The following is a 27911-nucleotide window of genomic DNA, read 5'->3' on the forward strand; positions in this document are numbered from 1 at the left end:
TTAGACACACGGCAAATCAATGCGACATTTAATCCTCGACTAGAGCCGGGACCCAGGTGAAAAAAACACTAGGAAGTACAGTATTGGGCAATTGGTTAAAATGTAGCATAGTCAATAGATTCAAGCATTGAATTAACATTAAATTCCTGGTGTTGATAACTATACTGTGGTTAAGGAAGAGAAAGTCCTTGTTCTTAGGAATATTAAGGGGCACAAGGGTATGATGCATGCAATTTGCCCCCAAATGGTTCAGAAAAAAAGTTATGAGTATGTACATTATGACATATTTGAGTTATGATGACTCACACGTACGACCGTCTGTTTTTGGAGGTTTTTTTTGGTACATCTTATCATTAGTAATATGTACTACATACAACGTTGCAGCGCATGATTGCTGTTATCATTCTCATGTTAACCTCCAAAGACAAATAAAGATGAGATTTATAAAGATACTGATAATAAAAAGGAATAATAATGAAAACTAAAAAAAATGAGATGTCCGTCTTACGTCACAACTGACCTAACAACGGAGCTGTTAGAAGAGAACCCCGTTTTAAGTCGGGGACTATCTATACATAGAGAGGGACAAAGCAAGTATGACAAATGTTAAAAGTTGGTGAATCTGGGCAAAAAGGAAAAAAAATAATATCATTAAAACTCATCAGATAACAGAGGCATTAAGATGAATAAAATGCCTTCTTTTAAGATTCTGTTTTCTAATTAAAAGGGTGTATTTAAGCCCTGGTGATGAAGTGTTTAAACTGCTGGGCTGCTAACTGAAAGGTCAGTGGTTGGGGCCCACTAGCTGCTATGTGGAAGAGATGTGGCAGTCGGCGGCCGTAAAGATTTACAGTCTTAGAAAACTTCTGGAGAAATCTACCGTCCTAAAGGGTCACTATAAATTGGAACCAACTCAATGGCAATGGGTTGGGTTTTATTTAATCTTTGAGAAGGGCATTGACTCACACTTAGCAGACACCCTCAGGCAGTGAGCACTTACTTCACCAGGTTTTGTTGTAGGGCACAGCCATTTTTCCAACAACATGTCCCAGACTTTTTCCAAGTTCAGTTCATTGACTTCAGCTATTTCTTTAGCTGCTGCATGAATATCTAAGATATTCAAGGCAAAGAATCAAAAAAAAGAAAAATGCAAGCTTTCAATGTAAGATAACTAGGAATCCTAATGATAGATTCCCTTTGACAAAAATAAGAGTTTTGTCCTCACCGGGGTAATCTCTGCCTGATGAGTTCTGAATCCTCTGACTTACGCTGGGGTGCTCATACAGACTGACAATGAGGTGGGCTGGCTTCCCGATCGCGCGCAAATACTCGGCGGTGTTCAGCTTGTGGGCAATCAGCACGGCTTCGGTGCCTGATCGCCGGTACTGGATATGAAGCTTCTTCAGTAGAGCCTCGGCTTTGTCGCGGGTTTCGTCCTTTAAAAAATTCCAAGGCAAAAGAAAACTCCATTTTCTGAGTCTCAGCTGAGGCTAAGAATCCATGCTAACCAGTGAAGGTCCCTCCCTACTTTTTATACACCAAGCCTCCACCTTCATTCTCCCCACAGGCATGCAGCCCTTGAAAAGGCCAATCACTAGGGCATGGTGAAAGAGTGTGTGAAGCAAACACAATTTAAAGGGAAAAGCCAGAAAAAAGAAGCCCTCCCTCTAGCCCTGACATACCTGAGCCGGGATATTCTGTAGCCATCTCTCAGCTAAATAAAGGCAGAATTTCAAACTAGACATTTTGAAGGAACCTAAAATAAATATTCATAAGCAGATCTTAATCCTTTCAAAATAATATATTTTAGCCAGGTTAGCAAGTTTATTTTTAAATTACAAAAATACAAACTCATAGTACAAAACACTATAAACACCATAGGACATAAAGGAGAAAAAGCTCACGGAGGCCCCCCTCTCCCAGCCTCCGTTCCTATTCCCTGTTGTTGTTGTTAGGTGCCATTGAGTTGGTTCTGACTTATAGCAACTCTGTGTACAACAGCAGGAAACACTACCCAGTCCTGTGCCATCCTTACAGTTGATACGCTTTTTTTTAGATTTCTTCCAGAACTTTTCTGTGTGTGTGTGTGTACACACATTTGCGTGTGTATTTAAAAAAACACATTAAAAAACCAAAACCCAAACCCAGTGCCGTCGAGTCGATTCCGACTCAGCGATTCTATAGGACAGAGTAGAACTGCCCCCATACAGTTTCCAAGGAGCGCCTGGTGGATTCGAACTGCCGACCCTTTGGTTAGCAGGCATAGCACTTAACCACTACGCCACCAGGGTTTCAAAAAAAAAAAAAAAACCACATTATTGTGGTAAAATACATACAAGAAAAAATTTGCCATTTTAACCATTTTTAAGTGATATTAATTACATTTACCATGTTGTGTAACCACCACCACTATCCATTTCCAGAAGTTTTTCAACACCCCAAACGGAAACTCTGTACCCCTTAAACGAATTCCCCCATTTCCCTCTCCTTCCCGTCCCTGGTGGCCACCAATAAACTTTGATGTCTATACACTTGCCTATTTTATATATTTCACATAAGTGGGATCATACACTATTTATCCTTTTGTGACTGACTTATTTCACTCAGTATGTTTTCAAGGTTCACCCATGTAACGGTGTGTATCGGAATTTCATTTCTCTCTATAGCTGAATAATTATTCCATTGTATGGACAGACCACATTCGGCTTATCCATTCAGCTGATGATGGACACTTGGGTTGTTTCTACCTTCTGGCTGTGACTAGTGCTGCAATGAACACTGGTGTACAAGTGTCTGTTTGTGTCTCTGCTTTCAGTTCTGTCGGGTATATATCTAGGAGTAGAGCTGCTGGATCATATGGTAACTCTGTGTTTAACTTTTTGAGGAAGCATCCAACTGTTTGGTGCACAATTTTACATTCCCACCAGCAATGGACAAGGGTTCTAAATTTTCCACATCTTCACCGACGCTTGCTACTTTCCGTCTTTTTGATCACAGCCATCCTCGTGAGCGTGAACTGCTGTCAGTGGTTTTGATTTGGCACGTGCGTTTTAACCCCAATGGGATTATACCATACATACTGTTGTACAACTTGCTGTTCTCACATTATATTTTTCTTGGATCACTTTCAAAATCAACTACATGGTATTCCAGTCTATGAGTACGCCCTCTTTTTTAAACTGGTTCCTGACTGACAAACAGCTTTTTAAATAGTTGTTTTCAACTTTCGTTAAAACTAAAAATACGGCAACAAATGCCTGGATTTGTGCACTTGTTTGATTATGTGAGAATATCTAAGGATTCACTATTCAAAGTAGCATAAAAGGACATTAGGAAATATGTACCCATTTTATATTCCCACCAACAGCCTGTAGCCCTTGCACAAACGTTGGGAGTCTTGCTTATTTCATCTGAGCCTTTTTAACCTTCGGCAATGCCACAAGTGAACAAAGAGGGCAAATCCATTTTACTACTGTCGTACTACTTTTCCTTAAATATACAGAAACCAGCTGCCATCGAGTTGACTTCGACCCACATGTATCAGAGTAGAACTGTGCTCCAAGGGGCTTTCTGAGGCACCTCTGGGTGGATTCAAATCACCAACCTTTGGTTGGAAGCCAAGAGTTTAACCATTTTTCATCACCCAGGGACTCTAGTACACTTTTTTATTATTATTTCAAAATACAAAACAACCAGCCATTTTGAGCCCATTAACGGAAGAATCCATACCTTCTGGAATATCCTGGGCAATACTGATAGCAATAGCGACAGCCCACTCAGGATTAACTATAGACAATAAGTAGGATTCGATGGTTTGAGTGATCTTGGTTACTTCCTTGGTCATCAGAGTTGAGGATTTAGCTTGTGATAACTTCAGGAGCTTTGGCTTCAGTTTTTTCTCAAAAACATGTTTGGCTGTTGACACGTATAGAGTGTCCAAAGAAAACTTTGAAGAGAGGAAAAGGTAAGGCTGATTTATAAGGGTTTTACATGAAAGGAGCATAAAGTTTTTCTACCGGGGTCAGAATTAATTATAAGATAAAGATGGGCCGTACTGACTTTTAACCCTAAAATTACCTTCATTAATTTAGAAATTAAGAGCAATGTTGGGAATGATTCTTCACTGAGTTCTGTGGCTAGAAAGGAAACAAGGAGAGTATGATTTGCTTAAGAAAAAAAATTTGTCTATTTAATAAAATACATAAGAAGTTAATGAACATACAGAGAATTTTCCAGAAGTTCTGTGCTGTGCCAAAGAAGATTAAGTGAAAAGGAAGTCTGTTTTGGGCAGCTGATGGCAAAGTTATTACATGCTCCAACATATACTGATATTCTAGGTCCACTGGAGGAGAAATCCTTTTGTATGACTTCAAATGTTTCAGAAGGCTCAGTGCCTGTATTAAAAGAAAGAGTATTTTCCTGTAAGATTAACCCATATTATAACTATTTTAAAACTGTCCTAACTCCACACCATCACAGGATGCCGTTCTGAGGCAGTTTGGTTTTCACTAAAATAATCAGAACCTTTTCCAGTTTCCCTTTAATGTTATCCTTCTAAACCATAATTTATAGGCTCATTAAAGAAATCATACTAGGAGAAACTAGTGATGGTGTCTGTTGTTGGTAGGATGTTTGGTAGTTTTCCATACTCTTCATATAGCTTAAGACTTACCTCAAAAAGACTTAATTTCATTTTAAACAGGCAGTACAACTAAAATTAACTCTCTAGACTCTTTAGCTCTCTTATGCATATATTTTACATGTGGGGACTTGTCTAACCTTTTGAATCAATCCATTTTCTTTAAATATTTTATCGTGTTTTTGGTGAAAGTTTACACAGCAAATTATATAGGTTCCCATTTAACAATTTCTTTACATAGTTTGGTGACATTGGTTACATTTTCTACATTGTGTAAATAGTCTCATTATTCCCATTCTGGTTGTTCCGTTTCCATTATTCTAGCTTCCCTGCCCACCTGACCTTCTCCTCTTTGCTTTAGGGTAAATGTTGACCGTTTGGTATCATGCAGATTTTTTTTTTAAAAGGAGCACAGTACTCATGGGTGGTATTATTTATTTCATGAGCCAATCTGTTATTTAGCTGAAAGCTATCCTCCAGGGGTGGTTTCAGTTCAAAGTTTAAAGGGTATCTCAGGGCGATGGTCTTGGGTATTCCTCTAGTCTCTACTGGCCCAGTAAGTCTGGCTCTTTTTTTAGGAAATTGAGTTTTGTTCTACAATTTTCTCCTATTCTATCCAGGACCATCTATTGTGTCACTGGTCAGAACAGTCAGTAGTGGTCCCTGGGCACCACCTAGTTTTTCTGGTAACAAGATAGATGAGGCTGTGATTCACATAGGCACTTAGTTCTGGAGCCTAGCTTCTTCTTTGAGTCTTTGGTTTCCTTCTTTCTTTTTTGTTCAGACAAGTGGAGACCAACAGCTGTATCTTAGGTGGCTGCTTGCAAGCTTTTAAGACCCCAGATGCTCCTTATCAAACTATGATGCAGAAAAAATAAACTTTATTAACTATGTTGTACCAATTGACTGAGCTGTCCCATAAGACTGTGGTCCTAAGACTTCAAAGCCATCACACCAATCCTGCGAGGTGTTTGGTTACGTCTAGGAAGCATCTGTGACTGTGCCCCTATGTGCTTTATTATATATATGAATATATATGCAGCACATACATGGATACGCATGTGCCTGCAGGTACACATATAAACTTTCCTATATACTTTGGAAACCCTGGTGGCACAGTGGTTAAGAGCTATGGCTGCTGACCAAAAGGTCGGCAGTTCAAATCCACTAGGTGCTCCTTGGAAACTCTATGGGGCAGTTCTACTTTGTCCTGTAGGGTCACTATGAGTCGGAATCCACTCAACGGCAATGGGTTTGGGTTTTGGTTTATACACATATGCACACATATCTAACTACGTAACCACTCACGTGTTGTTTGGTTGTTACTGTTGTTGTTTCAGAATTGTATGTGTTATACTATTTACCAATAACATTCTTTATTCTAGTGAGCTTAAGGTCATAATCGGCCTTGGTCAAGTTGTGCAAAATTCATCCATTTTATTTTTAAAACAATAAGAAAGGGATATAAAAGCTACTCTGACCAAAATCCAGAAATGACGGAGAAGTTACTAAAAGTTCTGAGATAGGATTGACTGAGTCCTGGACCTGCCTGTTAATACACGAAATGGAATCTACCTCTGGTCCCCATGTATTTTTTTCTCTCTTTTTTTTTTGGTCCAATGGCTAATAGTTTTGCTTTCTCTCCTCCGAATCAGTCCTTTAATGATGTCATACTCTAGGACAGCAAATTTAAATCACACCAATACAACAAAATTGAAAATATGATCAATGATGCCACATGCGTATCTTTTCACTTGTGCATACAGTTTAAAGAAAGGGATTGAGAATAAACTGTAGAGTTTGAAGGGAGCTGAAAGGATAGCACAGAAAGACACTGGATAACTGTAACTTTTATGATCCAGATAAGAGCATAAAGATGGTTCTCTGATTTTTAATATATTCCTTATACCTGATTAATATTAATGTTGGTTATCTTCTCATCAGCTCTTTCTATAACTTTCAGGACAACTTCAATCATTTCATAGTCATAAGGATCCAACTGTATAAAAACAAAAATATTTCAAAACTTGAGAAGACATTTCCATGATGGTAGGTGGTTTTATTCAGTTATGTTCCTTAGTACAGATTACAAATATAAGCTCTCAATGCACTGTGATATTAATTTATTTTTTTTAAATGAACTAAAATTTTCCTCTAAATTAGTTCTATCAGGATAAACATACATGCTTAAAAATTTCTCAGAGTATAAAAAAAGCTACACAGGGCAGTAGTGCTTTGACAAAGAAAGATTTCCTCAGGGTACTTGTTACTGCGTGATGTCGAGTCGGTTCTGACTCACAGCAACCCAGCAGGACGGAGTAGGACTGACCCAGAGGGTTTCCTAGGCTGTAATCTTTATGGGAGCAAATCACCATGTCTTTTCTCCCGCCAAGCTGCTGACGGGTTTGAACTGCCAACCTTTAATAGACAAGCACTTAACCAGGCTCCTTCTTAGGGTACTACAAAGTTGGAAATAATAAACATGATCAAAATTTAATTATTTCATACCATTTTTCTTAAAATTCTATTTCTTCCATTTATACTAGGAAAATCAGAAAAGGAGGGAACTGACCTTTCCTTGGAAAAGGTATAGCTAAAATTGTGGGCTTCCAAGCAAAAATCCCTCACAGGTTTTCATTCTAGCTCTAAGCATATGTTACAAGAGAAGAATTAATTGGGTGGCATTTATGTACACTTATAAAAGAAAGGAAGCATTCACTTTGTTCTTTACTTCTGCCCACATACCATTACCTTGTTCTACTTTTATGCCAACCAGAGTCATGCTAGTAACAACACTGAACAAAACGGAAAGGTCATCTGTAGTACCCAGAAATTCTGAGTAAAGCTTTATGATTTATGGCTGAGTTACAGGTGAAATATAAAACCAAAGTATTTCTTACAGTCTTATAATCCTATTTGCAGCAACCATTTGTAATATTTAAAAACTGGAAATAATCACCCATTGGTCAGGGGCTGGTTAAATAACTTATCCTTACAAAGGATTATCACAGAGCCAGTAAATATGAAGAAGATCTATATAGACTAATGATGACAGAGGTATTGCTAATTAATCTTCCACCCACCCTCATCCCACCAACCAAACGACCCTTTATCCTAAAAATACCAATTCTTAGAAGTTCCTTGAAAAAAAATCATACAAGAGTGTAAGAATGTATGCACAAAGATGATCACTCTATAAATTTAAAATAATGAAATTTACAAACAACTTAAGCGTCCATCCATAAAGAGTTGGTTAAACACAGTACGTCTCAAGCATACAGTGGAATAAACATGCATCTGTTCAAAATGGGATAGATGTATACATGCTGACATGTAATGACATCCATGGAGCAGCATGTTCAGTCTAGGGTCTTTGCCAAATTGACATTTCTATCTCAGGGGAGTGGGAATATAGGAAATTTTTACTTTTGATTTATACCTTTTTCCTTTCTAGCTTGATCCTTTTTCAAAGAATAGGTGCTACTTCCAGAAATAAAAAAAGGGGGGAGGGGTGGGCTATTTTTATTTTGGGAGGAAAAAAAGCAAGACAGGAAAATCGCTGCATTAAAAACATAGAAGTCTAAAATTATTTCAAAATTAAAGTTATAAAAAATACAGGAGTTAGGTTTTCAGTACGTTAGCACGTGTATCTAATTCAGCATGGGAGGAACGTTCATAATGACTGGTGTGTTCATATACCATTCACCTACCTTGTGCAGGATTCCACTGAGGCTGATGACCAAATCTTTCGTGCTCGTCAGTAAAGGGACCATTTCGATGGCTTTGGCCAGGAGTTTGGGGTGCTGCTGCTTTGTGAGCTCCACAGCCGCATCCCCCTGGCCTTGGCTGGCGTTAGTCTGGTGCAGCAGAGTCTCGATGAACAGCTTGAGCGCTGCATCGCAGTCCAGCTGGAAGGCACTGCGCCAAGTACTCAGTTACACACATCACCCCACACTCCCGAGCGTCCAACTGAACACTAGGCATGTGCTCCCATTCCTGAAGTTTAACCCCTGCCCCGTCCACTCTCATAACCTGCCTGTCATTACAGCTAATTGTTACCTTTTAAAAATCAGATATTATCATTGATATACATGTGAACTGGGACACTATTGGGGGGAAATGGGTCATAAAATAATATTCGTATCCCTTGGTATAGCAATTCTATTTTCAGGAATTTCACAAACGTAGACTAAGATACACTCATGTCCACAGCAGCAACTATGTGTGATACAACCATTTTGAAGCCATTCTCTGATATTCTAATAGGTCCTCTAAATGAATTGCCAAGGAGGGGCCCGGGAATGTGCATTTTTAATTGAGTGCCCTAGGTGATACTTCTTATCAGGCAAGTTTGAGAAACACTAAACAGTAAACAAAAAAGGTGGTATCAGAAGACAGTTAACAGGGCTTTGGATTTACTTATTTTAGAGGTTAGCAAAAGAAAACATCAGAAGTCTATGGGGCCACATGTAATTATCATTTTTATTATGATGTCCTTGCTGTAAAGGTTACCGGTTTATTAAGCTAATAATAAAAATACCGCTGAAGTTTTGAGAATTACCTGCAATACTCCAGAATGAGGCTTGTGTCCATATCTATATTCTCCACAAGAGCTTTAATGAGGTCTTTCTTGGTTAAAAAGTGTTGCCTGAAAGCTGGCTGAAAAGAAATCTAGAAATAAAAAGAGCAGGGGGAAAAAAAAACCCCACAAATAACCTATCAAACGGAATGTATGAGGGTAAATAAAGACACCATTGTGACTTGTCTTTTATTACTACCTTTTTTTTTTTAATAAAGAAAACATTTTTCTATAGCTTATCCAACTTTAGTTTTACCACACTCTCCAACTCGATCAGCATTGTGAGATTTCAGGAATATTTGGTTGTGGGTCAAAAAAATCCCTCTCAGCCACCCTCAGCCCTTGACTCTTCATCTGTCAAGTGTGGTTGTTAAAGAGAGTGGGGCACCAGTCCCCTTACTGCACAGGAACTAGGCTTCAAAGTACACACCATTTCCACAATGGTTACATTCCTGATAAGTCAATGTTTACGGTCATGATAAGGGCCAAAGAAAACAGAGGGGTTTTTTGCCTTTTTTTTTTTTTTGCAAAGTAAAAAATAAGGATCACTCGCTTTTCTGTAATGCAAGTTTTTAAAGTTTGGTATACCTGTCTAAATGTGTTAATATTATCTCTAGCCAAACAACCGTAGCAGAAAACAAAAGTGTGAGGCTAAAGGCTAGGCCTAAAATAGCACGACTGTCAATTAACACTCTATACGTATCTGCCACCCATTGTCAGTGCGTCACACTCTGAAAGCTTGCTGGAAATTATGCCACTGGTACTTCCAATACCAGCTGGGTCACCCATGGTGGGGGAACAAAAAAAAAGGAACTTGAACAATATAGGCCAAATGTTTTCAAATGGAGAATCCAGATTAAGACAGAGTAGGAAGAAAGGCCTGGTGATCTACTTCCAAAAATTAGCCAATTAGCTCGATGAAAACCCTACGGATCACAACAGAATACTGTCTGCTCCAGTGCAGGGAAGATGGGCCCTCGAAGTCAGAAAGCACTCAAGACACACTGTGGCTCCAACAGTGGACTCAGACGTACCAGCGACCACAAAGCTGGCAGAGAACCAGGCGACATCTCGTTCTATTGAATGCTGGGTTGCCACGAGTCAGAGCCAATTCAGTGGCAACTAACAACAACATATGTGTGTATGTATATATGTTTGTGTGTGTGTGTTACGAGAAAGCTAAGCAGGCGAAAAACGTCAAGCCTCTTTTTATTTCCTTAAAAATAAAGGGTCTTTATCTCTGTGAAAACACCAGCTATGGATTTAACATAGCTATAATTTATGAGGAAACCCTGGTGGCATAGTGGTTCAGAGCTATGTCTGCTAACGAAAAGGTGAGCAGTTTGAATACACCAGGCATTCCTCGGAAACTACGTGGCAGTTCTTCTCCGTCCTATAGGGTCGCTATGAGTTTGGAGTTGGCTAGATGGCAGAAGGTTACAGTTATACTTCGTGAGTTCAGGATATATACATCCTCTCTCCAAAAGTAAGGAAAATGAGATCTTTGTTTTAAATTTTCCAAATGGGTAGTTATCAGAATGGATGAAACCTCACAGCAGCATGAAGAATACTCACACCAAGCTTGCTGAGACGGACACCCCACTGGGCATCAGTACTGAGTTCACAGAACTGAAGTTCCATTTCTTTGTCCTGATAGAGCCTGGCCAGCTGAGAGCCCACCAGAGATATCGCCTACAAAATTAAAATAGAATGAACTTCCAATTGCAAGTCGAATAAGTTCTTCTAACTAACACCTTTTAGGTGAAACCCAATGACAAAAATCATAACCTTTCTTTGAGATAGAAGTGTAGACTTCTACGTATAGCTTTGTACACAGTCATTACTGCTTACACAATACCCAGGTAAGTCAGCTTTTCATAGGGTACCAGAAGTATGATCTGGCTTCCCTTCCTAAGAAAAGGCCGAGTTTTAATTATCTTGCAAAACTCTCACAAAAGGCAAAATTTTAAATAAGCAATATGCAAAAACAAGTTTCTCTGCCCCTTTCAACTTGTTCTGCCAAAAAGAACTGGCTCCTGGGTCTAGGATTTCAAATGCACGAGAATGAATCAGGTTTTATGGCCATGCACATGCAGATTTTAAAAAATAAAAAGCACCAGTAATTCTTTGGGGCAAGCAAAGCTTATGACAGGCTGTACATTCATCACGACACCACCAGTCAGGGAAAAGCTGGTAGAAATCACGGGAGTCAGCCAAACATTTTTCCACTAAATCTTGAAGACCTAATGGCAAAGCTAACTTCATTTCTTGCCCAAAATCTTTTGTATTTTGTGTTCAAGAACCGAAGATGCGTTTCCTTTGGTCATACCAAAATTTTGTCGTAATTCTGCCATGCTTTGTCTACGAGCTTCCAGAGGTTTTCAAACACTTCTTTTTGGGGTAAGAGAGTGCAGTAACCCAAGGCCAAGTCCAGGTCCACCAGGCGACAATTGAATACCTACAGGAGCAAAGCAGCACAAGAAGCCAGTTCTTCACAATCAAAACAGATTTAAGTATCTATAGGATTATTCGTCAGTAAACTTAATTAAGACCCATACGGACTGAATTGTGCCCCTCAAAGATATGTGTTTTAAATCCCAAACCCCTATACTGGTGGACACTATCCAATCTTGGAAGAGGAGTTTCTTTGTTGTGTTAATGAGATCATGATCACTATATTAAAAAAAAAAAAAACCAAATCCATTGCCTTCAAGTAACCCTATAGGACAGAGTAAGCTGCCCCATAGTGTTCCCAAGGAGCTGCTGGTGGACTCATACTGCTGACTTTTTTCAGCAGTCTAGCTCTTAAACACTAAGCTACCAGGGCTTCGTTATCAGTATAGGGCGTGTCTTAAGCCAATTGCCTTTGAGATATAAAAGAGCAGATTAGGTACAGAGAAGCGCAAAATCAGGGGAAGACACACAACACATGCAAGTTACCAAGGAACTGAGGAACAGAAAAGAGACAAGGACTTTCCCCCAGAGCTGACAAAGTAAGAAAGCCGTCCCCTAGAGCTAGTGCCCTGAATTCTGACTTCAAGCCTCCTAAGCTGTGGAAAAATAAATTTCTGTTCATGAAAGCCGCCCATTTCTGTGTTATTTCTGTTACAGCAGCACTAAGAAATAAAGACAAGGTCCTAGGAATGCACAAGTGTTGAGTGAAAAGGTATGTGTAGTAACATAGTTCTGAGTTGCACACTTTTTGATTAATTTTGCTTGAATTGCTGTTGAGAATATACACAGCAGAACATACACCAATTCAACTGTTTCTACATGTACCACTCGGTGACACTGATTACGTTCTTCAAGTTGTGCAACCATTCTCGCCCTCCTTTTCTGAGCTGTTCCTCCCATTAACATAAACCTACTGCCACCTGAGCTTCTTATCTAATCTTTCTGAGTTGCTGTTGTCAATTTGACCCCATATAGATCTCCAAACAGCATAATGCTCGAAGCAGACATTTTTTATTAGTTAAACTAAACTTCAGCTTCAATATTGAACTTGTCAAGGATTTCATTTTGCTTGGATCCACAATCAACACCCATGGAAACAGCAGTTAAGAAATCAAACAACGTACTGCATTGAGCAAATCTGCCGCAAAAGACCTCTTTAAAGTGTTAAAAAAACAAAGATATCCCTTTGAGGACTAAGGTGTGCCTGAGCCAAGCCATGGTATTTTCAATCATCTCATATGCGTGTGAAAACTGGACGATGAATAAGAAAAACCACAAAGAATAGTGAATATACCACAGACTACCAGAGGAACAAACAAATCTGTCTGGGAAGAAGTACAGCCAGAATGCTCCAACTGCATCACTTACTGTACCCTCTTACCCTACTTCACTTTCTCCACAGCACCTATCACTCACTATGTGAGATGTTATCTATTGGTCTGTGTTTCTGTTTACTACAGAATGTAAGGTCCGTGAAGAAAGGACCTTTGTCTTACTCACTACTATATACTAAGGGCTAAGAACAATCCCTGACACACAACAGTTGCTTGTTGAATGAATAAATTTAACATCTAGGGCTTAACAATAACTGAACTAAGAATAGAGCAGTGACCTGTCTGACGCGAGACTCATGATTAAGACAGTTTTCTGATGCGAGTGGGCATCTGAAAGCAAAATGTGGCATCTTAGTCAAAGTCAGTATTCTCTAAAAAAAAACACACTGAAAATACAAGAAGAAATAGAAGAAACTTCTGGGAAATCTGCACATAATGCTAAAGACTTCTCATGGAGCATAGGAAAAGTGACAAGCTCTAGAAAACTATAAAGAAAGAGCACAGTGCTATCACCAGGCACTGACATCATTTTTCAACTTGCATAGTAAAGATTGTTCTGGATCAAAACTGACTAAGAGATGTTTGCTAAATGTAATATGTCAGGAGTCAACAAACCTTTCCTTAAATGGCCAAATAGTAAAGATTTTAGGCTTGCAGGCCATGTAGTCTCTGTCACAGTACTCATCTTTGTCCTTGCAGTGTGAAAGCAGTCATATACAGTATGTAAATGAATGGGTGTGGCCATGTGCCAATAAAACTTTATTTACAAAAACCAGTGGCTGGCTGGTTTGCTGGCCCCTGCAATACATGATCCTCAGACTGGATCTTGTACTGAAAGGGAAAACATGCTAGAAAGGACATTATCCGGTTGGTAGACAAAATTGGAACATGGGTAGCAAATTAACACAAGTTTTGTATCATGGTTAAATTTAACGAAGCTGATAACTGTACTGTGGAAAGATAATACTCCTATCCTTAGGGAACAAACAGTGAAGCATTTGGGGTAAAGACCCAAAATGGTACGCCACTTCTTCCTAAATGATCTGAAAAGCATAATACAGAATACAAAATTATGGGAAAGAGAGAGAAGGCATGTGGCAGCAAATGATAACGCTATCAGTGAGCCTCGGTAATGGGGGTACAGGAGGTTTTTGTACTATTCTTACAGATTTTCTGAAACCTGGAAATTATTACCAAACAGTAAGTAAGAAAAAAAAAAAGTGACTTGACAAATGGAAACTAAAATGCCCAATGCAACCAAAAGCCTATTACCGTTATTACTGTGTACCATTGAGTCAATTTTGACTCATAGTGACCCCATGTGATAAAGGAGAACTGCCCCACTGAATTTCCTAGGCTGTAATCTTTACAGGATCACCAGGGCTTCGCTTCCATGAGGCCGCTGCTCAGTTCACATGGTCAACTTTTCAGTTAGCAGCTGAGCATTCAACCATTGTGTTGCCAGGGCTCTTTAAAAGTATACTAGAACCTTTTTAAAAATATTAACTATTGGAAAAACAGCATTTCTGGATTAGAAATCCTGGAATATAAATAAATTACAGCTAGGATCACTGAAATGCTTTAATCCGTAGAATAAAATCTGGGGGTGGAAGTGAAAAAGGTTGATTACCATTTTAATAAACTGCTCAACAGAGTGTCAATGACCATAATGAAACAACACAAAAAAACAATGATTAGCCATTACACAGGTTCTCGAAGTTGTTAATAGCAGATCATCATGGTATTGGATAATACGATGCACTGTTGACAGGTAAAAAGCAAAAGAAAGTTCACCAAGAACAAATACTCACTTTGTGTAAGAGTGTTGTAGCATTTGCCCTGATAAACATAACGGCTTTTTCCTTCAATTCCATAACGACATTCCTTGATTTAACCAATGTGGTTTCTCCAAACAACTTTTGAAAAAGAACAAAAGAATCTTTAGGGTTACTTCTCCGTGTCAGTCTGGAAATATTAAGGAACTTTTAAAATATATCACTGTATGCAAAAACGACTGGCATTTAACCTACAGTGCTAGGAAGCGGGGGCCAAGAAAAATTTACTGGGAAGGAGCAAAAAGGAACCTTTTAAAATATCTGCATCTTGAATGTAGGGGTGGTGATAAGCTGTATACACTGGTAAACGAAAAAACAAACCCACTGCTGTTGAGGCGACACTAGAAGACAGAGTAGAACTGCTCCAGTTTCCAAGGAGCACCCAGTGGATTCAAACTGCCGACCTTTTGGTTAGCAGTCGTAGCTCTTAACCACTACGCCACCAGAGTTTCCAATATACATTGGTAGGTACACTTAAAACGTGTGTAATTTATATCTGAAAGGTATACCTCAATAAAGTTGATTAAAAAAAAAGAGATTTAATAAATATAAACAGAGTTATAGAAATGAAGGTAACCCCCCTTGCAACCCAGCTCCCTAATCAGTGACACTGATCACCTTCTTTGAGTTGTGCAACCTTCTTTTTCTGAATTGTTCCTCCCTCATTAACACTGCACCCTAAGTTTCCCATCTAATCTTTCAAGCTACTTTTGCCAGTTTGATCCCATACAGATAGTTCTTCAAAGAGCACAATGCTCAAGACAGACATTTTTTACTAGTTAAGTTAAACTATTCTTTGGTTTTAAGAAGACTTGAGGGGATATTTTTGGTTTACTTCTGGAGTATTTTAAATGATGTTGTCAATGAAGAAATAATTATAGTACTTTGGGCTACAATGAAACAAAGAGCAAACACATATATTTGATTTAATGTGGCATTCTCAAAATTACTCCGCACTGGAGTCCCACTCAACCCACTGCCATGGAGACAATTCTGACTCATAGCGACCCTATAGGACAGAGTAGAACTGCCCCATAGAGTTTTCAAGGAGTGGCTGGTGGATTCAAACTGCCAACCTTTTTGCTTAGCAGCTGTAGCTCTTAACTACCACGCCACCAGCGTTTCCACTGAAGTCCCAAGACCCGGGTTAATATTTCAGCTCTACCACTTGAGATCTGAATCCTTGTGTAACTGCCTCCCCAATCTAAGTCTCCTAACTTGCAATACGGAGACTCTCGGTTGTAAGGATTTGAGAGAGAAAATGTGCGTAAGCGCCTTGGACCACACCTGAATCTTAGTAGATGCTCAAAAGGGATTTGTTAAAATCTGACGAATTATTGATTTCCTTGTTACACGGCCCAGATATTAAAAGGTGGACTTCAAAATCCTTAGTTTGGCAGCTCTTCTGTATCAGTATCTATCCAAAGTCAAAGTATTTGTTCTCGAAACCGTACCTTTTCACTCAAACTGTCATTCATGAAGTTTGACACCGAGTGCTGAAGACAGGTGCCAAAGGAACCGATTACGAATCGGAGGGCCAGCTCCCACTGGCTAGATTCCTGGAGGTTCTGAAGCAGGGCAGAGATGGAACTTATAATTGGTAAAATGAGGCTCTCTCCTGTGAAATGATAAAAGTGCACTGAGTAAAAGTATTTCAATATTCAGATTTTTTTCTTAAACAAAGAAAGATCTTACTACTAGAAATTGTTTCGGGGCACCATACTTCTTCAATGCAAGTAATCATAGGATTTATTTCAAGGTTAGTTAATAAGGGAGCTAACACAGGTTTGATTTAAATCACAAAATAACTAAATCCACTAGATAATGAGGTACTTCTATTGTACTCTGCCTATTTTAAATGAGCGGTTTAAGTCGTCACTGTTGTTAGTTGCCATCGAGTTGACTCTGACTTGTGTGCAGAATAGAACTGCTTTATGGGGTTTCCAAGGCTGTGTCATTTTGGAAGCAGATTGCCAGGCCTGTCTTCCGAGTCTAACTTCAGTTAGTAGTCGAGCGTTTCACCATTTGTACCACCTAGGGACTCCCTTAAATAATTGGCTGACGGAAACCATTTCTCCATCTGAACAACCAAAATTTACGAACAGGCTCATAAATGTTAAATGCTTTAAGCCAAATGACACAATCTTCTGATGCTTTGTAAGTATAACAATGTACTAAGGATTAAAAAAGGATTACAGTAGGGATATTAAGTCAGATTCGTATTCAGGATGTTAGCGAATTTCTATATTTGTATATTTATAAGATCTAAATACAATCTGTACAGTTCTGATGTTAAATACCGTCACTAGATGAGCAGTATGGCAAACTTGCAGAATCCAAGGGATGTTTCTTGCTTTCTGCAAAACAGAATAGCAAATTACAAAACACTAAGTAAAATAACTCTCTTAGAAAATATGTATATGCAGTGATATTCAAGTATTGTGCTATTATCGAATAACGTTGTAAGGCAAACTGCTACTTGAAAAAAAAAATTATTTTCAGCTGAGTGAGTTAACCTTTGCACCACCCAGGGACTCCAAGTAAGCTATACACAAGGAAAAATGTGCATTGAAACATACAACTTGGCACATTTTTACAAGCTGACTATATGCAAATGGCAACATTCAGATCACAAGACAGAGTATGAGCAGCAACCCAGAAGCCCCCTTCTTACCCCCTCCAGTCCATGCCCATGACCTATCCCCAAGGGTAACCGTGCCCTATCTTTCACCAGCACGGCTTAGTTTAGCCTGCTTTTGTACTTAATGTAAATAGGATTAGCTAGTACACATTCTTTTGTGTCTAGCTTTTTTTGCTCAATATTATGTCCGTGAGATTCATCTATGTTATTGTGTGCAGTTCTAGTTCCAAGACTCTACATTTTAAACTTCCGTACTGAAGAAATACACATAAAATAATGACAAAAACAGGATTTACCAGTTAGAGGCACAAGTGATGAAATCAATTCATAAATAACAGGTAGCACCATCTGTGACTCAAGGACAATTCCATCTTCATTGAAGAAGTCGCTATAAGACCACTCTTCATAAGGATCTTTATGTGTTCCAAAAGAAGTCTAAATACCAGACATACAGAAAAGATACAAATTAAAACAGCGCAAAACAGGCACCACCTTCACCAAGCGAACCAGAGCTAGCGTGTCAGTGCCAAACGCAGTTTTGATGGTCAAATACAACTGTGTAGCTGGCTTCTTCCGGTTTAAAGCTTATAATAACGCCATCTTAAATTAAACTGCTAATCTAAGTTAAGGACCCAGGGCAGCAAGGCCTTACCGAAGGCCCAGTGTTTCAAAGGATAGTGCAAACCAAAGCCAATAACTATGACCAGAAAAGCTAAAAACGAGAAGAGTCCTCTTGCCTGTCAGCTGTTTTTCAGTTGGAACAAGAAAATACAACAGAAGTAGACTCAGTATTTCTGTAGATTTTGCAAGTGATTTTACATTGACACACGATGGATTTTGCAGGGGTTTTGCCAGAGGAAAAGAAATGCAAAAGTGACTTACTTTCATTAGAATTCCACAGTCATCCATCTGGCACTGTCTGGAAAGTTCCACTGCTGTTAAAGTATATTTACATAGTTCTAAAGCATCCAGTAAAAAATCTAAAAAGAAAAAAAAATAATTAGACTAATATTTCGTATGTTTACAATGATACAAACAACCTTCTAATAGTTTTAGCGTTTAAAATTCTAAGGAAGGCCAAAAAACAGACAGAAAGGTTTGTGTATAGTTTTCACTACCCTAGGCAACACAGGTCAACATTTTTCTTATGCTTGGCTTGAAAGTAAAATCAGATATGGGGAGGAAAGGAATTTCACAATTCTATGGAAGTCAGTATTGTTAACAGTCGACAGTTACATTACAATCCCCCAAAGTGCGTGAGTTATATTGTCCCTTTGTAAAATGGAGAGACCACCTACTCTGTAGTTGCTGTACTTTTCAAATGTAAAGACACAGCACTTGGGAGGCAAGTACGAAATGAACCGCAGAACATAAAACTTCGCATTACAAATCTTGTCACCTGGGCTACAGATGGTGGCAGCTTGGCAGGCTAAGTCATGTATCTCTGAAGGAAGATTTATTCCCACAGGTATTATCATTGGGACGTCGTTAGCCAACATATGACAAAGCTTCTGGCATGTCAAAAACAGCAACTTCCCAGTGTCCGCATTGCAGTGATACTTAAACAAGTCTCTTTGGAGGAAAGGAAGTGTCAGCAGTTAGAATACACGTATTGGAAACAAACGCATTTGCTTTTTTGGATTAACACATAGCCATCACCACCAACACTTAAAATGTCTTTAAAATGATTTCGTGGTATCAAAAAAAGAAAAAAACAAACTCATTGCTCTCGAATCAATTCCGATTCATAGCGACCCTATAGGACAGAGCAGAACTGCCCCATAGGGTTTCCAAGGAGTGGCTGGTGGATTTGAATTGCAGACCTTTTTGGTTAGCAGCCAAGCTCTTAACCACTGCACCACCATGGTATAGAGTACCATTAAATGTCAAAGGATACAGGAACTGAAATTCAATGATTATGTTACTGTTATGGATTGAATTGTGTTCCTCAAAACATATGTTAAAATCCTAACCCCTGTACCTGTAAATAGGACCCTGTTTACAGAAAAGAGACATTTTCTTTTGTTATATTAGAGACCATACCAGGGTAGGGTGGGTCCTAAACCTAATCCCTTCTGAGTGGTGTCATATAAAAAGAACAGAATAGATGTGGACACACATACAGGGGAAAGACAGATGCTATGGGAGGACCTGTGTACAAGTAAAGGAACACCAAGAATCAATGGCAGATACCAGAAACTAGAGGAGAAGCCCAGAGAAAGAACTGATATGTCCAGATAAATTTATGTTCTTTAAAGCCACTCACTTTTGATATGTTTTGTTACAGCAGCACTAGGTAACTAAGACGGTTACTTAACTACGCCGTTATCAGCTATTTGCCTTCTATGCTACTACTTTCCCACGGAGCGGCTGAAAACAGGTTCTCAGGACAAGAAACGAAGAATAGCCTCTGTGATTATGTTACTGTTACGGATAAAGTGTTCCTGGCACCACCCCTGCTACTGAAGAAATAAAGGAAGCACACGGCAATGGAAGGTAAACTGTGCAAGGCAGGGAGCTGGAACATCACCTGCATTTTTTCAGCACTGTTTCGACTTGCCCATCATTTAGGGCCCTCAGGGTCAGCTTTGCCTCCAGCTCTTGTTCTGACACCTGCAGCGCCAGCGCCTGTCTGTGCAGCTTTGATTCTGCGTGCAGGCTCTGTGTCCCAGCAGCTGAGGGCTCTGGGGACCTCCTGGGTTTGTGCTTAGCCTGAGCAACTTCATAAGCTTGAATGTGCTGTTCGTGGAGATTTGCCACCAGGGAACTACTGCTGTAATCTTCAAATGAAAGGAAGATATCAAAGTTCTCCTGTAGCAAAGGTAAGCAAGACAAAGTCATAAGTCTCTCTGACTTATCCTTTGTTAAAAATCATGATCTTTCCAATCTTTCCAACAAAGAGTTATTACCTCTCCTCAAAGGCTATTTCCCATAAAGTAAGAATTTAAGGTCTTATTTTTCAAGTTACAAAAGTTACAATATTATTAAAAAGTTTGGAAAATAAGAAAACATCACTTTAACCCAGGGTTTCTCAATGTCATCACTACTGACATTTGGGGCCTGATGAGTCTTTTTTGGGCGGAGGGGCTGGTCCTGTGCATTATACGACGTTGAGCAGCATCGTTTAACATCACAGACTTTGACCATTTTCCTGGTATTTCCTTTCACCTGCATTTGACGGCTACATGCATAACCTCATGTTACTTTTTCCAGTTAACATTATGTAATTTCCCTTTTTCTTTGTCCTTACACAGACTTCATAAATATTATTTTTAAATGGTTACATATACATAATCTATGGTGGAGCCAATATTTACATAATACTACAAAATTTTGAAACCAATGTTTTCCCCCAAAAAATATTAGTGATCTTTCCCTGAAGAAGCTGCATCATGCAGAAACAGTAACGTACCGAAATAAACCTAAGAACTCACTGCTGGTGTTGACTATAGGTGTGCTGCTGAAGACTTTATTCATCATATCTCATTGCACCCTCTTTAGGAACCATGAAAGAAATTTTCCTCGTGTTTCAATGTTAGGACAACTGTTTTATTTCTTTTTGTATGACTGGTTCCTTTTATATTGATTATTGGAAACCTCAGAGTAAAAGTGAATTGCAAAGTACATAAAACCCTGAAGAAATAAATTTAAAAATACACATATATATATACACACACAAACACACACACATACATATACCTGTTGCTATTGAGTCGATTACAGCTCATAGTGACCCTACAGGACACAAGAGAACTGCCCCATAGAGTTTCCAAGGAACAGTTGGTAGATTTGAACTGCTGACATTTGGGTTATCAGCTGAGCTCTTCACTCTTGCACCACCAGGGCTCACACACACACACGCTTGTATAAGGAGGCCTGGTGGCACAATGGTAAAGTGCCTGGTTGCTAACTGTAAGGTTGGCAGTTCGAAGTCACTCAGTGGCTCTGCAGGAGAAAGACCTGACAATCTGCTCCCATAACAGCCTAGGAAATCCAGTGGGGCAGTTCAACTCTGTCGCATGGGGTCACCATGAGTCAAGTCACCTCAGTGGTACCTAACAACCACAAACATACGTTTGTAGAACCACAGAAACCTCTGGAAAGACATGTAAGAAACTGGTAAGAATGGCTGCACCTGACATGTGAAACCAGGTGGCCGGGCAGCCAGGGTAGGAGCGAGACTTATTTTTCACCGTACACTCTTTCAAACCTTTTGAATTCTGCATCATCATAAACTTATATAACTCTTTTAAAAATAAAATGTAAGAATAAAGAAATAATTTCTTTGTAAAGCATTAGTCACCAAGAAGTTTCTCTTCTTCTAATGTGCATCATATCCGAAGGAGTGCATTTCTGGGTATAGTCAATAAATTTCATGACTTTTAAAGGATTTTTTTTTTAAATCTTGTTTTAACTGTTTGATGTAGATGAGACAGTATGAGACAGAGTAACAAGTAAGGGCGGTGATATCAGACACGCTGGGGTCTGAATGGCGGCTGCAGGGATCAGCAGCAGCGTCTTGGACAAGCTGCAGGAGCTTGCTGAGGTTCCGTTTTCCCACGCACAGAGGGAATGGAGACAGGGGCTACCTTGCAAGGTGATGTGAAGACTGCAGATACACATCAGACCTGGCCAACAAATGTTCAATAAATAGTAGCTTGATCAACAGACATGAGTTTGCCAAGAACAAAATCATTGTCTAAAAATACTCTAATTTTCCAGTTTAAGAAAAAATGCAGAGAGGTTAATTTATGCTGACACCCCAGATGTTTTTCAAGAAGATATCTATTGTCTAATTCAGTGGGTCTCATGCTTTTTGGTCAAATGACCCTTCTACACTCTGAAAAATTTCTGAGGACTCAAAAACTTTCGTTTACGGGATTATACCTATCAACATTTGCCGTATTAAAAATTAAAGTGAGAAATTCTTAAAACACAAGAATATACAAAAGTATACATCCCATTAGTCCTCAGAGCAATGATGTCATCACGTCACAAAGCCTCTGAAAGGCTCCACTGTATAGTTGTCAGAGAACAAGAATGATAATGCAGATAAGGTTTTAGTTTTGTTACGAAAATATTTCTGACCTCACGAACCCCCTGAATAAGGTCTTAGGGACCCTCAGGATTCCACGGACCATACTTTGGGAAACACTGGTCTAATAAGCTATAGTAAAGATTTCATCTTTACATACTTTGAGATAATACAGCTGAGGGTTAGATCTGCCCGTGTTCATTAGAAATATTCATGAAGAGGTTCTCGAATTTACCCAATTTTATATTTGATGAAACTTACTAGTTAACTTCAAAAGCCCTTTTCTTTATAAACCATTTTCACATTGGGAAGGATTTTGAGCCAAAATATAATAAATTTCAAATATCAAATTTTAATAGTGGATCAACTCAAAGTTAACAGAAATTAATTTTTAAGAAAAATGGAACCATCTAGAATGAAAAAAAAAAGGATGAAGCTACATAGAAAAAAAATCTAAGCCATTTTGAAGTAGTAGATGGTAATTTTTTGGGCCAGTGTTTACAGAGAGTTCATAATACTTCACGATACCTCAAGACAGTATGCCCTAGTGGTTAAAAGAACTTACTAGTTTTGTGGCTAAAAACAAAATGAAACAAAAATCCATTACTCCCAAGTTGATTCTGACTCATAGTGACCCCATAGGACAGAGGAGAACAGCCCCATAGTGTTTCTGAGGCTGTAATCTTTACAGAAGCAGACTGCCACATCGTTCTCCCACAGAATGGCTGGTGGGTTCCAACTGCTGACCTGTTGGTTAGCGGCCAGGCATTTAATCACTGCACCACCAGGGCTCTTGCTTTGTGGCTAGTGAGCTATTTAGCCTCCCTGTGCCTCAGCTTCCTCATTGGTAAAAAGGGAATTACAGTAGCGCTTACTGCAGAGGGCTACTGTGACAATTAAATAACATACGTGAATCCCTTGGAATGGTACCTGGCACAAAGTAAGCAGGCAAGAAATGGTACCTATTGTTAGTCATTATTCAGGCCCATCTGACATAAGTAAAACTAGTCTATACAGGCCACTTAAGTAAATGCCAAATACTTTAAAATGAAGCATTAACTAGGATACAACTTTAAAAAGGGAGAGAGGGAAAGCCAGGCGTATCTAAAGACCCTGAAGAACTACTACAAAACATTCTAAGGAGGGATTGCTTATCTATGTCAAAGGCACTGACTGGTCCAGTAATGACTTTCAACATCTTTACCTGCAAGCTGGCAACAGCTTTAAACAGGTTTAAGACTTCCTCACTTTCATCCTTCTTCGGCAGATTGTCTGTAATTAAAAATTTTTTAAAGTTATAGCAGAGATGCAAATTCCCATATTACCAGAACTTAAATATGCTGAAATTTTAGATTTGGTGCTCATATCTGAAGCCTTTAGTAGTCCCTTACGGATACTGAAATAAGAGAATTTCAGTTCAGAAAGAAATCTAACTCTTCTTTCTGAAGGCAGAAAAGAGGCATTTACGGAGGCAGGAGGAACAGCAATTACCTTGAAATAAACTGTAGCTGTTTTTTTCCTCCCCAGAAAGTTACATTCAGAATTGTTTGGCTTAAACTCAAGTTTAAATGTGTTTTCATTCCTTGATCATAGCCACCTGGTAAGTGAGGAAAACGGGCAAGAAGAGCAAGGCATGAGAGAAACCTAGCCTAGCAGACGTGTACCAACACAGGTGAATACATGCTGTTGATTTTAGATACTGTGTCTTATAGTATGCTAGTGAGCCAAAGAATGAGGCAAGAAGAGCTTTTCATGAAGAAAAATGGTAGCATCAATAAAGGCGGAGCCAGGAAAATAGTAGGTACAGGCGGGAGCCACTGATGCTTCCTTCTGAAAAGGACAAGCTTTAGAACAAAACTAAGATCAGGGAGCACAGGGAGAAATTACCTTTCTGAATGTCGCAAAGTGTTTTAAGAATGTCTACTGACGTCTTCGCTACAGACATTCTCCAGGTCTTGTCCTGAAAAGAAAAATATAAAATGAAATCTACCTCTCTTACTGGCCACTTCACATGGAAGGAAACACATAAAAACCATGGCATCAGAAAAACTGAATAAAAATGCTGAAAAATGAGAAGTCCATGTTAGGGGAGGTTGAGCAGCAAAGAATGGAGTCAAAAGTGAACACAAGCTAAACATTAAAAACACAAGTATACACTCTCGGGTATATGGTTTAGAAATACCATAGAATATGGAAATACCCCAAATAATCTTTCAGCTACACTATGATTAAGAGAAGTCATCCCTTTTTCATAGTTTATTTACTATTTGAAAAAACATTTGGAAAAGTTCTCTGGGAAAGTTAAGGACTTAACTGAACTTGTTTAGCCTAGAGAACAGCAGTCTACGAAATAACTACTATCTTCAAGACAAAAACAGATTTGAAAAACGGGGTAGGGGAAGAGACAGACAAGAAAAACAAAGGGGCAGAAGCTTTAATTAAGAGCGACAACGTAGGTAAAATGCTTACTAAGGGTAAAAACCCATTGCCGTCGAGTCAATTCTGACTCACAGCGACCCTATAGGATAGAGTAGAACTGCCCCATAGAGTTTCCAAGGAGCGCCTGGCAGATTCGAACTGCTGACCCTTTGGTTAGCAGCCGTAGCACTTAGCCACTACGCCACCAGGGTTTCCCTTAGTAAGGGTATGGCCCATAAAAAGTACTCAACATGTACAACAGTTCATTGCAAAACTATTCTTAACGGCCAAATGGTGGAAGCAACCCAAGTGTCCATCAACAGATAATGGATAAACAAAATGTGTTTTATCCATACAATGGAATATTACTCAGCCATAAAGAGAAATGAAGTTCTGATACCTGCTATGACATGAATGAACCTTGATTAACAGTATGCTGAATGATACAAGCTAGTTGCAGAAGGACAAATATTGTATGATTCCACTTATATGAAGAAGGCAAATGTACAAAAAAAAATAAACAAAACCTGTTGCCATCAAGTTGATTCCAACTCATAGTGACCCTGCAGAACAAAGTAGAACTGACCCATTGAGTTTCCAAGGAGCGTCTGGTGGATTTGAACTGCCAACCTTTTGCTTAGCAGCCGTAGCTCTTAACCACTACGCCACCAGGGTTTCCAGGCAAATGTATAAAAAAACCAAAATTTATTAGGAGTCCCCAGGGCTGGGTGGGAGGGGGAAAAGTGGAGTCACTGCTTAGGGGGCACTGAGTTTCCATTAATCTTGGTGAAAAAATTTGGAAAAGGGTAGTGGTGATGGTTACACAACATGATGAGTGCAATTAAGTCACTGAACTGCGTATGTGAAAACTGCCGCATCAGCAAATGTTTTGTTATATACACTTTTACTACACACACGCACTAAAGTACTCAACAAATATTCTCACCACAGGATGCAGTACAGCAAGCGGTGAAGAACAGACTATGGTATCAGACAGAGTTTGAGTAGAAGCTCTGCTACTTTGTAATAACCTTGGACAATTCATTTAAATTACAATTTCAGTTTCTGAATTTCACCAACAAGGAGCTAATGACAAGATGCAATGGTTAGTTGATTTAAAGCATTTGGCCTACTGCATACAGCATAATAAGAGCATAATAAATATTGTTATGTGCCATCGAGTCCATTTTCAAAGCACAGAGATCCCAGGTGACAGAGTAGAACTGCTCCATAGGGCTTTCTAGGCTGTAATCTCTAATCTCTAGGCATTGGTAAAAACTCATTTCCCTAGAGGTAAAAAATGATTAAAATGTACTGCTGAGAGAGATTGGGAGGTTATCTATTACCAAAGGTTTTTAAAAAACCAACTATCCTGGATAAATTATTCAATTCTTTATTACTGAAAAAGTGTATTGGCTCTCTTCAAACTGTTTCCAAGTTTCAATGTTCTCACATTATTGAGATTAACACTGGGTCTGTGGCGGGCGTTACTATTTGACAGCAATTACTCTTTCCCATCCAACACGAAACCCTGGTGGCGTAGTGGTTAAGAGCTACAGCTGCTAACCAAAAGGTCAGCAGTTCAAATCCACCAGATGTTCCTTGGAAACTATGGCGCAGTTCTACTCTGTCCTGTAGGGTCACTAGGAGTTGGAACCAACTTGACAGCAACTGGTTTGGCTTTGGTTTATACAACACGAAGCATTATTAACATTGCAAGGCTTTACTGGAAAACCCTTTATCCACAACAGCTACTTCAATTAATCCTTCTAGCTGCCAGATCCTAGATTATTCAGTGTCGGCTCAAACCACCGCTCCGAAGCAACCATATTTGGGTTTTTTTTTCTACATAACAAATTTACACAAAAAATTTACCCAGCAGTAGGAACAGTAGATCTTATTTGTACTCCATCTTTTCTATGCTATTGATTAACATCCATAAAGATTAGATTTATTTATATTGACTGTTTAGTAATGAAAATCTCACCTCTTTGGAATCATCTGGTTCTTCCTGTAATGCCAAACGTGCCCATATGATCACTCTCTCTGCAGTTTTCTCAGCTTCTGCAGGGGGCAAAGACCTCAGTAGATGGAGACATTCTTCACCCTACACACAGTGTTTGGGAGGAAGAAAAGCGGCAGCATATGCAAAGAACAGTGTGGACTCAGCTCTTTGTTTTCCGTTTAAAAATGAAAAGGCATCATTATAAAAATTACACTACAGCCCAAATTTTTTAAGAATCTGAAAATTTTGTTTTTGACGGCAGCAAACATTAAAATAAAAGTAAATTACAACCCTATGTAGTAAAGAGTAGTTTCAGCATTAGGTAAGCCTCTGGCTGGAGTTCCACAAAAATAAAGACACTTGGGGATTACTGAGGCGTCACTGAGTTTTTGTTAATGGTTGTGGAACAATTTGGAAAAGAATAGTTCTTCCATATCATGACGAACGTAATGCATGTCGCTGAGTTCTGTAGGCAAGCTGCAGCATTGACAAATGTTTTGTTATATATATATCTACCCCAGTAAAAAAATATATAAAATAAAAACACTTAAAAATACAGAAAAGAAAACCCACGTCCTCTGTTGGAATCAAAGGGTCATACAACATACATGAAACTTAAGTCTGAGTTTTGTTAAGTACCAAAGAATATGGAAACCCATTCGCTGCACACAAAATACTTTTAAAGAATCGACAGATATGAAAAAAAAAAAAAAAAGTGGTCAATCTTACAACTTTATTTTGTGCGTATCTATTTGGACAATGTGATTGCTTTGAGTTTTTAAGGGTTTGGGAAACAAAGAAACCATTAAGAAAGAGCAATGTAAATCCTGCATACCTGTTCTCTATCAATCAAGTCGATTATCCTTAGACTGTAGATTTCATCATCAGACAACATGTATGCTTGTGCCACCTTCAAAGCATCCTCCAGAGAAGAGGGGACATCCTGCTTGAGAATGTACCTGACCACCCTC

General features: G+C 39.0%; 1 protein-coding gene across 1 annotated transcript in view; it reads right to left on the reverse strand.

Annotated features, from left to right (window-relative positions):
- The window catches only part of KNTC1 (kinetochore associated 1), a 76863-nt gene that overhangs the window by 18479 nt on the left and 30473 nt on the right, over positions 1–27911 (reverse strand). The window contains exons 30-51 of the mRNA XM_049866486.1: positions 27776–27910; positions 26923–27042; positions 24405–24477; positions 23722–23789; positions 20013–20293; positions 18882–19054; positions 18365–18462; positions 17779–17917; positions 17142–17198; positions 16296–16459; positions 14818–14922; positions 11548–11676; positions 10794–10910; positions 9201–9310; positions 8350–8557; positions 6549–6638; positions 4223–4394; positions 4078–4136; positions 3730–3946; positions 1683–1756; positions 1226–1436; positions 1001–1110 (exon numbers count right to left, since the gene is read on the reverse strand). Of these exons, the coding sequence (XP_049722443.1) occupies positions 1001–1110; positions 1226–1436; positions 1683–1756; positions 3730–3946; positions 4078–4136; positions 4223–4394; positions 6549–6638; positions 8350–8557; positions 9201–9310; positions 10794–10910; positions 11548–11676; positions 14818–14922; positions 16296–16459; positions 17142–17198; positions 17779–17917; positions 18365–18462; positions 18882–19054; positions 20013–20293; positions 23722–23789; positions 24405–24477; positions 26923–27042; positions 27776–27910 (2910 nt within the window). The remainder of the gene's footprint in view (positions 1–1000; positions 1111–1225; positions 1437–1682; positions 1757–3729; positions 3947–4077; positions 4137–4222; positions 4395–6548; positions 6639–8349; positions 8558–9200; positions 9311–10793; positions 10911–11547; positions 11677–14817; positions 14923–16295; positions 16460–17141; positions 17199–17778; positions 17918–18364; positions 18463–18881; positions 19055–20012; positions 20294–23721; positions 23790–24404; positions 24478–26922; positions 27043–27775; position 27911) is intronic.

Source organism: Elephas maximus, chromosome 22 (genome assembly GCF_024166365.1).
Source record: "Elephas maximus indicus isolate mEleMax1 chromosome 22, mEleMax1 primary haplotype, whole genome shotgun sequence".
NCBI classification, from domain to species: Eukaryota; Metazoa; Chordata; class Mammalia; order Proboscidea; family Elephantidae; genus Elephas; species Elephas maximus.